A 15,741-nucleotide genomic window follows, 5' to 3' on the forward strand; every position below is an offset into this window, starting at 1 on the left:
TTTCTTTGTGCTCTTACAGGACTATACCTGGGAAAACCATGGCTTCTCCCTTGTGAACAGGCTTTATTCTGATATTGGGCATCTCCTGGATGAGAAGTTTCGGATGGTCTACAATCTCACATACAACACTATGGCTACACACGAAGATGTTGACACAACCATGTTGAGAAGAGCTTTATTTAACTATGTTCACTGTATGTTTGGAATCAGGTATGTAACAAATTGACCTGTCTAAGAAGTGTATTTGGAAGCATGTAAGTAAAATATTTACTTTGGGACAGGAACACATTAGGTCTTGATCACACTAAAGCAGTGTTTTAAAATTGGTGTCTGTGGCTTTTAAATTTGTTTTCTGCAGTGAAATTGTTACAAATACTGGTAGTAGTATAATTTAATCTCTCTATTTTAAAAAAATAAGTTGGTATTACAGAATCAATTAGGATTGATATTATTACAGAAATCTGTCTTCTCTGAACTCATGGACGACATTGTCAGTTCAGAAAAAAGGAAATTCCACCCTATTTAAAAGGCTCTTAGGAACTGAGTAACTTTTGTTCTTCTTTGAGTAGTATCCCTATGGGTTCTCCATGTCCAGAGGCGCAAACGCACATTCGCTGTTGATCAGTGATTTGTCAGCAATGTCTGTGGGTCCATGCCTGCTCCCCAGATACTTTCATGCTCTCATATGAGGGTATATAGGTAGGGTGCAGACCCACTGCCACTCCGGTTCCTTCTCAACCACCTATGGCATGAGGTTGAACATCATTGTGTCCGTTAGCTAGCTGCATAGCTTGCTACCTCTCTCACACATCCTTTCTTTTCTCAGTATATTCTTTTTTTGTTTTTTGCACTGTTTGTACTTTTTTGGGGGGGAGGGAGTGTAACCCCTTCTCTTATTTTGCCTCCCCCATGCTGATGATTTCAAGGCCATTCAGGACCTTTCTGTAGCAGAAACCCTGCATATTCCGTTATAGGAGACACAAGAATACCAACATTCCCTGTTGGACGTTCTTCATACATCTGCTGCAGGCAAAATCACCTTGCCCATCAGTGATGATCTGCTGACCTCTGAGTGGCAAACTCCAATTACTATACCAACTATGTGTAAATGGGCTGACAGAAAATACTACCTCCTAGTCAAAGGATCAGAATATTTTTTTTTTTTCTCCTCACATTCTGAACCCAACTTCCTGGTCCATAGAGGCAGTTATTGAACGGAACGATAACATTGGTTCCACTCAACACCATCCAACAAAGAGCTGAAAAGACTGGACCTTCTGGGATGCAAGAGCTACTCTGCTTCACTGCCGTTCAGAGTAGCTAAATACCACACCCTGATAGCAAAATACAATTTTACAAACTATTGCAAGTTCATCTTTTATTGAACTCCTGCCACATGATCACAGGGAACAATTTCAAGCCCTCATAACAGAAGGCCTGACAATCAGCAAGGCATCTTTCCAGGCCTGACTCAATGCCACCGATACAGCTACAACATTCCCTGGCTACAGTAGTAGCCATACGCCAAGTTTCTTGGCTGCAATCCTCTGGTCTGCCTCAGGAGGTAGAAAACACAGTTGAGGATCTTCTTTTGAAGGACCCAAGTTGTTTTTTGAAGCCATGGATGGGTCTCTTTGTTCTCTTAATAGTGTCGCCCAAGAATCTTTATCTCTGGGCATCTATACGCTTGTGGCAAAGAAAAAGTACAGTAAATTGCAGATGGCTCAGCAGTCTTACCCAGAATGTCCAAGCCCCCGAGAAAGAAGCCAGGATAACAAAGAAAAAGGGCTGTGTCCTTACAATAGCCTTCCAGTCAGCAACATCCTTGAAAGAACTGGCTTTTGAACCTTTGGTCCAAGGTCACAAACTGTCCTGCTCCTCATCCTACGCTGTGTGTATTCCCTCCACCCCCCCATTGAGATTGTCTCCCATTTCCTACCTTCCTGGGAGCTCATCACCTCAGACAGGTGGATTCTGAAGATAGTTTCTACAGGTTACTCCATCCAGTTCAGCTCCTCCCCACCCACCCCCAACTTCTTCCTCCCTCCCTCTTCAGGGACCCCTTTCATGAGAATCATTTTGAAGTATAAAATATAATTCCTCCTAACACTGCGAACAATCAAACCTGTTCCACCAAAATTCATTGGAAAAGGGTTCTTCTGCAGCCTGGTGTCTCCCACAATTCTGGACATCTAGCCGATCTCTCTCTGAAGATTAGCGTTTTGGCATTGTACAGTCTGCTCCTACTTGCTGCCAGATTCTCTACCTCTGCAGGAGCAAGTAGACTGTGGTGGTTTCTTTTGCTTCCATCTCTTTTCCTTCTATTTTAATTTTTCTGCCCTATTTTTGGGCAGTGGGGAGCAGTGTTCTCCCTCCTTAGCATTCCTTCTCTCTGGATCAGTTAATCTTTTGGGGGCTTAACTCTCCCTGAGCCTCTGCTGTAGTGTCTCCCTGCTGGCTCCTCTGTCCCTTACAGGCATGGGAGAGCAACAAAAAAGCACCGGGTTAAATCCAAGCAGTGCTCTATTTGTGAGGCAGCCTTCTCAGGCTTGGAACATGGTGAGGTATGCACCCCTAACTGCATTAGGTCCCAAGGCTGCCAGTCAGACAAGCAGGTATCGTTCCCTGCCCACCAAGGCAGCCGCAGCTTCAACAAGGGAAATTTGGAACAGGAACCAAAAGTGAGGAGGATCCTGACCATTCGACTAGGTGGGTAAGTCCCAGAGGACCCCTGCAGAACAAAGAGGGGAGGCTTGCGAACCACAAGTGTCCACCCCCCCCCCCATGCTAAAGTGGGTCCTGAGCACCCCGGGAAGAAAACAGGGTTTCTAATCAGCCCTTCTCTCTCTCTCTCAAGCTGACAGCAAGTCCCCACCCTTCTCCCAGGGGGAATGGGAACCAGTGGTGGAGGATTCTGAGGCAGACCTCTCAAGAGAGCACCAGGCCCTAATGAAGGCAAGCTACAAAAGGCTCACCAAAGCCACAGCAGAGTGTCCATGCTCCTAAAGCATCCAAAAAGGTGTTTTGTTTAATTTTAAAAAGGGGGCAGGTTAAGGGGGAAACACCCCCAAAATATCAGGAGATATGTCATCCTCCATCACCACTGAGGAAGGTGAACTGTCTGGATGAAACTTGAGCAAGCCCTTGTGAGCAAGCCTCAGAGTATATATATTTTTTTCCCCCTCACAATCTTCTCCTGGTGCTGCACTATCCCCTCACTTCTTCTTTGAGGAAGTGATTAGGGATGAATGGAATAAGAATGATCAGGGCAAGCATATTAATAAGATCTACCTGGGGCTATATATCATTAAAAACGAAAAGGCTTTATTGCTGAGATAGTGAAGGTTGATGCTGCTGTAGTGTCCCTCATCAGGGATATGGTGGTTCCCTCAGAAAGATGGAGGCTACTCTCAAAAAGATTTTTTTTTTTTTTTTTTTTGAAGCCTCCTCCAAGCATCCCTGGCAGCTACCTGCTTTGCAAGAGCATCTCTTTCCTGCCTAGAAGATCTCAAAGCCCTTAACGACAGAGATCGCCCTGACCTTGACTGCACCTTAGAGTCTCCCTAGCAACAGCATTTGTAGCAGAAGCCTCAATGGATGCAGTGGGGTTTTCAGCCTGAGCCCTGGCTTCCAGCCAGACACCACCTTGGAAGATGGATACTCAATCTAAGCAGGTCATATGCACAGCCAAGCTTACAGGCTCCCTCCTTTTTGAAGAAAAGTTGGAGAAGATGGTGGCTGAGAGTGTGGCAAGTCCAAACAGACTGTCCCTTCCCACTAAGTTCCCTAAGGAGAGAATATAGGTCAGCCTTCAGACAGAAGCTGTCCTTTCCCCATTCTCGGAGGTACTAGCAAAGGGACAACAGATTCCCCAAGGGAAAACAGTGGAATCAAGGTCTGGGGCACAAGTCCAGAGGGACCTCAGCCCCCCACCTGTTCCCCAAATCCCCTTTATGACAAGTATCACATAGGCATCTGCCCAGAGCTGTAGTGAAAGAGCAGGATTTCCCATTTCCCAGAGAAATGGTTTTCATCAACCACAAACAAGTGCATCAGGGAAATGGTGAGCCAGAGAGAGACCCTGAAGCTGTGGACACCACCCCATCTGTTTTTCGTCCACTCATCAGTTCCAGTGACCCCATAAAACACAATCTGATCTGGAACAAAATATCTCCTCTTCTGGATATGGGAGTGACAGAGAGTGTTCCCTCAGAAAAAAGGTTCTCTGGGTTCTAATCCATTTTTTGCATTCTACAGAAGCGCACATGAAGAAAATGAAGTTTTGGATGGAGACCCTGTCCTCTACAGTGTCACCCCTATCCTGGGAGAACTTAATTAAACATTTTCAGTAGCGAACACTCCCATTTAGCCCTGTCCTCTGCCCTCAGGGTTGTTACAAAGGTGGTGGTGGTGGTGGTGAAAATAGCCAGACTCAGGTTGCAGGGACCCTTTCCTGAACGACATCCCAATCAGAGCTTCCATTGCAGTCAGCAGCTTGCAGGGTTACATCTTGGACGTTGAATCTCTTCCAGGCACACAGCTTCATCAGTGCCATCCAGGAATTTTCTTGCTCTAGAGCTGCAGGAGGCCTACCATACCACTGTGCCTCCCAACTGCTAGGACTCCTGGTGTTGTGCATAGGCACTACTCCATGGGCACAATCCCGCATCAGAAGCCTTCATACCTAAGGTCTGGGACCACTCCTCAAACACAATGATGATCGAGTACAGGTTCCAGCACTGGCGTTCATTTCCTTACTGGGGTGGTCAGCCTGCAGCAATGGCTGCAAAGGGCATGCCCATAAGCCTTCCAGATCCTTTTCTCCTCACAAGTGACACTAGCTGGAGGGCTGAGCAGAGTGCACTTGGAAAACCAATCAGCCCAGGGCCTCTGGAACATAACCCTCCTAGAGCTGAAAGCAAACAAGTTAGCTCTTCGAAGGTTCCAGCCTATCCTAAGGGGGAACCACATCCTAGTTCAATCAGACAATACAACTACAGTCACCTGTTTAAACAACCAAGGGGAAACAAGGAGTCCAGCACTACACGTGAAACCAGTGGTAATAATGAGGTGGGCAGAACAGTTCCTCTTTTCTCTCAGAATGATCCCCATCACAGGCTTCCTGAACCAAAAGGAATACTGGTTCATCAGGTGAAGGTCAACAACTCTGGGTGGTGCCTGAACCAGAAGATGTTCGATCTCATTGTTTAGTCTCTCTTCAACCAACCTGTTGGTAAACCGTACAAATGGAAAGAGACCAAAATACTTCACAAGGGAGGCAGATGCAAGATCCGTGAGGTCAGATACCTTACCATACAGCTGGCACAGGGCCTACTTTACATGTTTCCACCCTTTCCACTACAGGGGAAGTTGGTCTAGAAAATAAAATGAGAACAGGTGATGGAAATACAGATAACTCCTCATTGGCTGAGGAGACTTTGGTTTTCAGACTTGATAGAACTGACACTGGAGCCCCCACTCCTAACTTCCATGGAGACCTCACAAACTCTTACAAGGGTCTCTTCTTCATCCAGACCCGAAACATCTTCAATTAACAGCCTGGCTATTGAAAGGGAAGCACTAAAAGACCTCAGTCTATTCTCCATAGTCATTAGGACATTGCTTTTGTATATGAGAATATCGACACTAAAAGCTTACTCCTCTGTCTGGTCCATAACAACTGGTGCCAAGAGCACAATGAAAATCCCAGAAATTCCAACTGTTCTGGGCTCTCTAAGAAGCCTTCAGCCCAGTACCATTGTGGGTCAGGTGTATGCTCTTAAGTAGCATGCTATTCGCAGGATCCTCAGGCTCCCTGGCAGACAATCCTCAGGTAGTTAAATTGCTTCAAGCTGTCCAATAAGCCAGCCAAACTGGTAGTCAGACTACTCTTCCCAAAATGGGATTTTCTGCTAGTTTTGAGGGCCCTGGCAAGCCAGGCCTTTTGAGCCTGACTTCAGTGATGGCCTTTTCTTTATCTGTTAAGAGTTATGTGAATTCTGTGTGCAATTCTGCTCTTTCTCATGTTTTAAGAAAGATTAATTCAAACTCAACAGGTGCAGAGAAGGGCTGCGAGGATGATCTGAGGAATGGAAAACTTGCCTTAGGAGGGGATACTCAAAGATCTTGGCTTGTTTTAGCCGAACCAAAAGAAGGCTGAGGGGAGAGATCTGATTACTCTCAATAATACATCAGAGGGATGAATATCAGGGAGGGAGAGGAGTTAAGTTTAAGCACCAGTGTGGACACAAGAACAAATGGATATAAATTGACCATTAACATGTTTAGGCTTGAGATTAGAGAGAGGTTTCTAACCATCAGAAGAGTGAAGTTTTGGAACAGCCTTCCAAGGGGAGCAGTGGGGGCAAAAAAACCTAACTGGCTTCAAGACCTGAGTTTGGTAAGTTTATGGAGGGGATGGTATAATGGGACTGCCTACAATGGCATGTGGCCCATTGGTGACTGCCAGTAGCAAGAATCTCCAACTGCTGGAGACGGGACAGTAGATGGAGAGGGCTCTGAGATACCTGGGAAAGAATTCTCTATAGTATCTGAGAGGGATTTTGCCTTCCTCTGTAGCATGGGGTGTGGGTCATTTGCAGGTTTAAACTAGTGTACATAGAGAATTTTCTGTAACTTGAGGTCTTTAAACCATGATTTGAGGACTTCAGTAACTCAGACAGAGGTTAGAGGTCTATTTCAGGAGTGGGTGAGGTTCTGTGGCCTCTGATGTGCAGGAGGTCAGATTAGATGATCACAATAATGCCTTCTGACCTTAAAATCTCATGAATCTGAGTCTTGTTTCTTAGTAGCTATCATATCCATCAGGTGAGTGTTGGAGCTGGCAGCCTTATCCATATAGGAACTTTACTGCATGTTCTGTGAGGATGAGGTTGGACTCAGGACACCAAACTCCTTTCTTCCTAAGATAAATGCCTCCTTCCACACTTCCCAAGAGGTGGTGCTTCCTTCATGCTGTCCAAAACCATCCAACTGAAAAGGCATGGCACATCTTAGGGTACATGTACACTGGAATAAAAGACCTGCGGCAGGCCCGGGTCTGCTGACTTGGGCTCGCTCAGTTCAGGTTGCGTGGCTAAAAATTGCTGCGTAGAGGTTCAAGCTTGGGTTGCAGCCTGGGCTCTGAGACCCTCCCTCTCACAGGGTCCCTGAACCTAGGCTCCAGTCCAAGCCCGAATGAATAAACAGCAATTTTACAGCCCAGCAGAGCCAAGCCCCGCCAGTCCAAGTCAGTTGACCTGGGCCAGCCATAGGTGTTAAATTGCTGTGTAGACATACCCTTAGTGTTGCAAATCTCTTCTAACATCTATCTCAAGCATACAGTGTCCTTTCACATGAAATGCCAGGGACTCAGAGCTTCCAAGCCCTCCGTCACTAGGTGAATTAAACTACATATTGTGGAAGCCTACAGATCACCAAAGGCTCCTGTCCCAGAAAGGGATTAATGCACGCTCCATGAGATCCTCAGCGGTCTCATGGGTAGAACAAGCAAGTGCATCTACTTCAGAAATTTGCAAAGCAGTCACTTGGTCTACAGCTAACACCTTCATTAAATACAAGGTGGGTCATCTATCATCTGAAAAGGCCTTTGATGGAAAGGTGCTGCAAGTGGTGTTCCAGAAATAATACAGACTTTTTTGAGCGAACTCACAAAAAGGGAGATATTTCTTTACTACTGAACTCATTTCATAACTCTCCCTACATCTGTTTCACTGCTTGTAACTTCCCAGACATCCAGAATTGTGGAAGACACTGGGCTGCAGAATAGAAAACTTCTTGTCAGTAACTTTTCTGCTACCATCTTCTTTGGTCTAATATACAGCTGGTTATATCTGGATTTTTTTAATTTAATGTTCTGCAAGTTTTACAGCTTGGGAGTAACCCATCTGGCAGCAAGCAGGAATAGAGTAGGGCATTGCCAGACTGTGTGGTGCCAAAACACCGATTTTCCCCCAATCCCCTCTCCCCCCCCCCCCCATGAGCTGCAGAGAGAGGCGAACAGCCCAGACATCTAGAGTTGTGGGAGATACTGCTAGCAGAAAAGAAATTGCCAGAACTTCCTGGTCCTGAAGAAAAAGGGGGTGGAGACCAATTCTGGACGTCAGGAAATTGAACATCTTTGTCCAGTCCCAACAGTTCAGAATGGTAACCCTAGCTGCAATTCTTCCCTCTGGACCAGTGGTTTTCAAACTTTTTGTATAGATGACACTTTTCACACGGCAAGCCTCTAAGTGCAACCCCCCCTTATAAATTAAAAACACATTATTTTAAATGCTGTATTTATAACCCTGTTGTTTAAAATGAATTAATCTTTTCTCGCTGCTTTTAAATTAAGACTAAAACACATTTTTTAATAAATAGAAAAGTTTTTTTTTTTTTTAATAATTAGTGTTGAAAACTGGGGCCGGGGGAGAAGAAACTTTGTCAATATCACTTTTCACACCATCTGAAGAAGTGAGGTTCTTACCCACGAAAGCTTATGCTCCCAGTACTTCTGTTAGTCTCAAAGGTGCCACAGGACCCTCTGTTGCTTTTTACAGATTCAGACTAACCGCTCTGATACTTTTCACACCAGACTTTTCAGCTTACTACCCTTACTTCTGTGCTGCTGCTGGCGGCAGGCTCTGCCTTCGGAGCTGGGCAGCCGGAGAGCAATGGCTGCTGGCCAAGTGCCCAGCTCTGAAGGCAGCACCACCGCTAGCAGCAGTGCAGGACTGCAGAAGAAATGGTGGCAATGCTATACCATGCCACCCTTACTTCTGCGTAACATTTGACCTTTGTGCTGTGAGGGGTGGCTTACGGGATGTCTAAGGCAAATTTGGGGATGGCTATAGACCCCTGCAAACACCCCTGCCCCCCCAGTGGCACCCCTTTCTGTGTGTCTGACTGTTAAATTATAAATTACTCTTTTTTTGCTAATCTCAGTGTTCTGATTGGTCTGTGGTTTAATGCAACTCTTCAGCTGCTGAACGATCAAGCCCTCTAATGTTGTCTCAGTCCCAGGGCCGGCCTTAGGGAAAATAGCATCCTGGGCGAACTTCTGTTTTGATGCGCTTTCTTTGGAGGCGGAGCAGGGTTGGGCGAGGAGCTTGGTCCCTGCTATGGATCCAGGAGATTGGTTTGTCTCCCTCAACCTCCAGGATGCTTATTTTCATATCGCCATGCACCCCTCACACAGATGCTTTCTATATTTCGTGGGATGCAACACTACCAGTGTTGCATCCTACCCTTCAGCCTCTCCACCAGGGGTAGGCAACCTACGGCACGCCTGCCAAAGGCGGCACACGAGCTGATTTTTCAGTGGCACTCACACTGCCCGGGTCCTGGCCACCAGTCCCAGGGGCTCTGCATTTTAATTTAATTTTAAATGAAGCTTCTTAAACATTTGTAAAACCTTATTTACTTTACATACAACAACAGTTTAGTTATATATTTTAGATGTATAGAAGACCTTCTAAAAATGTTAAAATGTATTACCGGCATGCGAAGCCTTAAATTAGAATGAATAAATGAAGACTCGGTACACCACTTCTGAAAAGTTGCTGACCCCTGCTCTACACCACTCTTTACTGAAGTCCTTTTGGGCATCACAGCACATCTTCATCTCCAAATGAACAATTGTTTTTCCCTACCTGGATTGGCTTCTGAAAGGTCACTCGTTTCTCACGGAATAGACAGCAGCCAGCATGGCCCTATATCTGGTCCATTCATTGGGCCTCAGCCTCAATGTGGAACAGACTGTTCTCAGACCCACTTAATGACTAGACTTGATCGTAGCCACTCTGTACTCCTCTGCTGCCAGAGCTTATTTGCCCCAGGACAGATGTGCCCTATGTCGAGCTTGTCTTAGCAATGCAATAGACCCCACAAACAATAGCAAGGGCTTGCCTACTACTTCTGTGCTATGTTGCAGCTTGTATGTTTGAGACACCCTTAGCAAGACTGCACTCCTGGTGTCCTCAGGCCTGGCTGAGAACAGGTTAAACCTCCAATAGGCAGTCTGAGGAGAGTTGGCAGTTTTTTAAAGGGACACTATTAAGGGCCCAAAAGCAAGCTATTACGCTGGTTAGGAAAGATAGAAAATGTGGCAAAAGACCACCTTGGCTTAACCACGAGATCTTGCATGATCTAAAAAATAAAAAGGAGTCATATAAAAATGGAAACCAGGACAGATTACAAAGGATGAATATAGGCAAACAACACAGGAATGCAGGGGCAAGATTAGAAAGGCAAAGGCACAAAATGAGCTCAAACTAGCTACCGGAATAAAGGGAAACAAGAAGACTTTTTATCAATACATTAGAAGCAAGAGGAAGACCAAAGACAGGGTAGGTCCACTGCTCAGTGAAGAGGGAGAAACAGTAACAAGAAACTTGGAAATGGCAGATATGCTTAATGACTTTTGTTTTTTTCAGGAAGGCTGAAAGAATTGGGTTTGTTTAGTTTGGAAAAGAGAAGACTGAGAGGGGACATGATAGCAGCTTTCAGGTATCTAAAAGGGTGTCATAAGGAGGAGGGAGAAAACTTAGCCTCTAAGGCTAGAACAAGAAGCAATGGGCTTAAACTGCAGCAAGGGAGGTTTAGGTTGGACATTACAAAAATGTTCCTAACTGTCAGGGTGGTTAAACAGTGGAATAAATTGCCTAGGGAGGTTGTGGAATCTCCATCTCTGGAGATATTTAAGAGTAGGTTAGATAAATGTCCATCAGGGATGGTCTAGACAGTATTTGGTCCTGCCATGAGGGCAGGGGACTGGACTCAATGACCTCTCGAGATCCCTTCCAGTCCTAGAATCTATGAATCCAAGCAGATATCTGTTCCTCAGAGGTGCCTCGATTCTCTAAGTTTGTGGAAGGATCCACAAAAGGTGTGCATGTGGGAGTTCCTTTCTTACAGCCTCCTCCCCCAAGGATTCATGATAGAGGCCTCCTTGATAGGTTGGGGTGCACACTTCCAAAACTTTACAACCTGGGGCAGATGAACCCCTCAGGAGGTGATCCTCCATATCAATGTATTAGAACTCAGAGTGGCTTGTTACGCTTGCCAATACTTCCTAACCCATGTCAGGGGCAATCCAATCAGAATAGTATTGGACAACAGAACAGTAATATATTACATCAGTCATCAAGGAGGAGCAAGATCCCAGTCCTTATGCACCAAATCCACAAAACTGGTGTGTATTAAACTACTGAGATCTGTATGTGGTGTAACTACCAGGACTGCAGAACCAGTGGTGGACTCCCTTATCAGGCATTTCAGCATCAAACACAAGTGGGAGCTGAATGAGGTATTCCAGGAGATGTCTTACCTAGTGTCATCCACAAATCTTTGTAACTCCATCCGATATGAAGTACACAGTTCTGCTCAGGGGGAGGGCATGGTTGCAACCCAACAGGAGATGGCCTAGTCATTCCTTGGCCTCACATATTCCTGTACATTTATCACCTGACTCCCTCACTGCACTGAACAAACTGAAACAAGAAAAATTAGTAGCTGTGCTCCATAGCAGTCTTGGATGAGCCAGGTGTGGTTCCCAGATCTGGTTCGCATGTCCCTGCGATTGCCTCTTCCCTGACCACAAATCTACTCACCCAAAAGTTGAGATCCATCACCCACCCAAACCTATCAACAGTTCATCTCAGGGTGTGGCTACTAGATGGCTCTCTGGTGTAGAACAAGACTGCTTCTCTAAGGTACAAACAGTACTGCTTCATAGCAGAAAACCCACAATGAGGAAAATTTACCTGCAGAAGTGGAAATGCTTCCAGACTTGGTACGATTACCAGTGTATACTGCCTTTCAAGTCTTGTGTAGTGAACATTCTCTATTACCTGTTCAATTTAAAAGCCACAGGATTATTGCTGAGTTCCATGGAAGTTCACCTAGTTGCTGTCACAACTTTTCACTCCCCATCGAGGGGTTTTCAGTCTTAAACCTCATAGTGATTGGGTGGGTGATCAGAGGCCTGTTCAACCTTTTCCCTTCTGTCAAGGAACCAACTCCATCTTGGGACCTCAACTTAGCTCTCAATGCACTGAAAAAACACTCAGTTGAGCCTGTGGCAAATATTGATCTATCCCTTAAGACCTCATTCCTCATAGCCATCACCTCAGTCAGGAAGCAGGACAGCTTGGAAGCTTGGTGGCTAACCCCACTCTACACAGTGTTCTGTTGAACAAGGTGACACTACGACCACACCCTCCCTTCTTACTAAGGTTTTCCAGAATTCCACATTAAAAGATTCACCTGCTGGTGTTTATCTCAAGCCTCACTGTTTGAGAGGAGGAACGAGCTTCCATATATTGAAAGTAAGAAGAGTCCTTGCTTTTTACCTATATAGGACTAGGCCCTTTAGAGCTTCACCCAGGCTTTTGCATCTCAATTGCAGAACGCATGAAATGAGGTACGATTTCCACACACACATACGCTGAGTTATTGCTCATTCCACCAGGGCTCAGTCTACCTTTGTAGCTATACTGAAAAACATACCTATCCTTGACATCTGCAGGGCAGCCATCTGGTCTTTAATGCACACATTTTCCCGGCACTTTGCTCTTGTATCGACTTCCAGAGCTGAAGTTGCTTCAGTGATGCTGTTCTACTGAATCCGCCTCTTCAGCACCATCTTCCATAAATGAGGTACTGCTCATGAATCTTCTGATGTGGAACACCCATAAGGACACTACTTGAAACAGGAGAAGTTACTGGAGCCTAACTGGAGTTCTTCAAGATGTGTTCCTGTGGGTATTCTACTTCCCATCCTTTTTCCCCTCTGCCTCAAAGTCTTTCACTAGACTTCCATGGTTGAGAAGGAACTGGCCTGGCAGTGGGTCTGCTGCCCCCTCCCCATATTCCCTCATACCAGAGCATGAGGGTGTCTGGGGTGCAGGCATGGACTCGCAGACATAGCTTGCAAAATCTCCTATCAAAAGAGCACAGGTATGCGCATGTCCTGACATGGCGCACCCACATATCTCTAACAGCTCCAGTTACTATACAAGATCAGTAACCACTCCTTCTAGTATTTCAGTTCATAAATTCTGAAACGACATGTACTTAAAAAGCCACGTGGGTCCAGAAAAAATATTCAGTCTGCCTTATTTTGCTTAGGTATGATGATTATGATTATGGAGAAGTTAATCAGTTACTTGAACGCAGCCTGAAGGTTTACATTAAGACAGTGACCTGCTACCCAGAGAGAACTACCAAGCGCATGTACGATAGTTACTGGCGTCAGTTCAAGCACTCAGAGAAGGTAAGTGTTTCATAGCGAAACATTACACAAGAGACCCTGTGCTATGTAAACAATGCAAATAATAAGGTGGATTGCAAAAGGGTGTGTGTATACTAGAGTTAACCTTTTAACAATAAAGAAAAAGCTTAAAGAATTAACTTAAATACTGTACAGCAGAGCCATACCAGTTACTTCAATGAATGTTAAATTTCACTGTTGCAAAAACATTTTCTTAATGAGCACACTGTGGACTATCTCTAGAGACTCCTACATGAAGCTAGATCCATATTTCTCTATATAGAAAAATGGGCAGATTTGGAAATGGTGAAGTAGTCAGCTGTTCCGAAACTTCTTGATTCTCATAGAGAACATAAATTAACTTCACCTATGCTGCTTTTCATTGGTAAAATACATTGTTTATCTATACGTATGTGTGTGTGTACATACACACTATTTTAAAGTTCACTATCAAGCACTGATAACACTTGTATGGCTTTTTAGTATGAGTGGCATACAAATTATGCTCTATATTAAGCAAAATATCTTATTGGGCCTGTGGCCACTGTGACTTGTGCACAATACAATAAACAGGAATGACATAAAAATCGCACTCCTGAGATGACACACAATACTGCCCATTATTTGTCCTTTCCCTAATCTATACAACTTTCTCTAAACTACTACTATAGATGCCTCCAATCACGATGAGTAGATCTTCGACACAAGCAGGCTTTTTTAAAGACCTGTAATAGATAAGTTAGGATAAATCTATTGTTGATCTTCCTTTATTTATAACTGTTATGGTCTCATAATTTCACCAGCTCAGCTGGAACAGACCTGGTCAATACTTGGGTGGGATACATACTAGAAGTTGCAGGGAATGGTGTGGGGGATTCAGTAGATGGTATTCTTCACTCCTAAATTGAGCCAGTGCCCCAGCATTGTACCAGGAAACATTGTGCTGCTAGAAGTTCCTGAGATAGTTGTGCAGTAAGGCCAGATGCTAATGCAGCGGGCAGCGATATGTGCATTTCTGTTCCTTGTTAAGTAATGTCATTCTGAAACCAGCCTCAGTCTTCTTCATTGGAATAACTTGCCGTCCTTGAGATTGCATTTATTTGACAGATGACTTCATATAGTATATATGGAGTGTAGCAGGTGGATTGATTATAGAACACTGATAACAGAAATCTAGTCCTCAGAGTATAATGCTCATAGTCATGATGAAAGGAAAGTCTTCTGTTATGATTTCCATTACTGTACAACATGGTTTTGTTGTGATTTCTGTTAAAGCAGATGGAACACTGCTTAAAGCAGTAATTAAGGCTTGTTACCTGGGAGTCCAGAATGTCAGATAAAATTGGCATATTAGCCATCTGGAGAAGAAATGGCAACACTTCAGTCTAGTACGTGGCACTAGAATGTAGAGAGAAGTGATGCAGCTATTTTCATTTGGCACAAAAATCTAAATCTGTAAGATAATTAAGTGATTAAACTCTTCTGCCTGTTGATATGTAATGGTGAAATAAATGACTAATTTTTTTTTATTTTAAATAGGTCCACGTAAATCTACTTTTAATGGAAGCCCGTATGCAAGCAGAACTTCTATATGCCCTTCGTGCCATAACTCGTCACTTGACCTGAAGTATCAATTTGGAGGGGGCGAAGGAAGTTAAATTGATATGTAAAGGCCTTTTTGAAATAGATACACAACAGAAGCTGTATGTGATGTAGCATCAAGTTACTCAGTTCTCTAGTGTCAAAGTTTAGCCGTGTTTTTCGCGGCTGTAATGTGCAATGAAGTGTTTTATTTTCTTGATGCTTAACATTACTAATGATAGCAAAAATAACACTGAGGAGCACTACTTTTTCTGGTTGGATTTCAGGATACTGGTCAAAATCCTAAAACTAGTTTTGTTATACTCCACTCTAGCGCTTTGTTCTGAAACACAGGAAAAAAGTGTTTATCTTTTCAAGCAATCATTTTTCAGATTAGTAGAATTCAGCAAAGGCTTTTTGGACGTTCTAAGAGATCTTAAAACAATGTCCTAATGCTAGCAGAGAGAAGCATGTGATATATTAAATTGAACTGCCTACAGGATTCTTTATCTCCTGGAGACTACTTGTCAGGCACTGTTTTACTACAGCAATTGAAGGTGATGTGAAATATAATGCCAACATTGTCCACGTTTTAATGTGACATTAATCATGATAAATTCTACAGCATGCTACTGAAATGCAAAATTCAGTTGGTTTTTTTTTTTTCCTTTTCCTCTTTCCAAAAGAAGAGGTTTCACAATTATCCATTTCAGTTGTACATATTATGGTTCAATCATGGATAATCGTGTCTTACTGACAGTCACCCTCAATCTTTTTTACAGCATACATGCTCATCATAGCGTTGCTTGCAAGTTCACCTAGTTGGCGCCTGTAAATGTAATACAGAGACTGACCAAAAAAAAACATTTTTTTTGTTTTGCACTCTC

General features: G+C 44.1%; 1 protein-coding gene across 2 annotated transcripts in view; it reads left to right on the forward strand.

The window, feature by feature from the left end:
• Positions 1 to 15,533, forward strand: part of SESN3 (sestrin 3) — an 86,787-nt gene extending 71,254 nt beyond the window's left edge. For both annotated transcript variants that reach the window (XM_034758918.1, XM_034758919.1), the window contains 3 exons: positions 20 to 210; positions 13,132 to 13,276; positions 14,813 to 15,533. In XM_034758918.1, coding sequence (XP_034614809.1) covers positions 20 to 210; positions 13,132 to 13,276; positions 14,813 to 14,899 — 423 coding nt within the window. In that variant the 3' untranslated portion in view covers positions 14,900 to 15,533. The remainder of the gene's footprint in view (positions 1 to 19; positions 211 to 13,131; positions 13,277 to 14,812) is intronic.
• Positions 15,534 to 15,741: the final 208 nt, after the last annotated feature.

This window comes from Trachemys scripta, chromosome 1 (genome assembly GCF_013100865.1).
Source record: "Trachemys scripta elegans isolate TJP31775 chromosome 1, CAS_Tse_1.0, whole genome shotgun sequence".
NCBI lineage: Eukaryota > Metazoa > Chordata > Testudines > Emydidae > Trachemys > Trachemys scripta.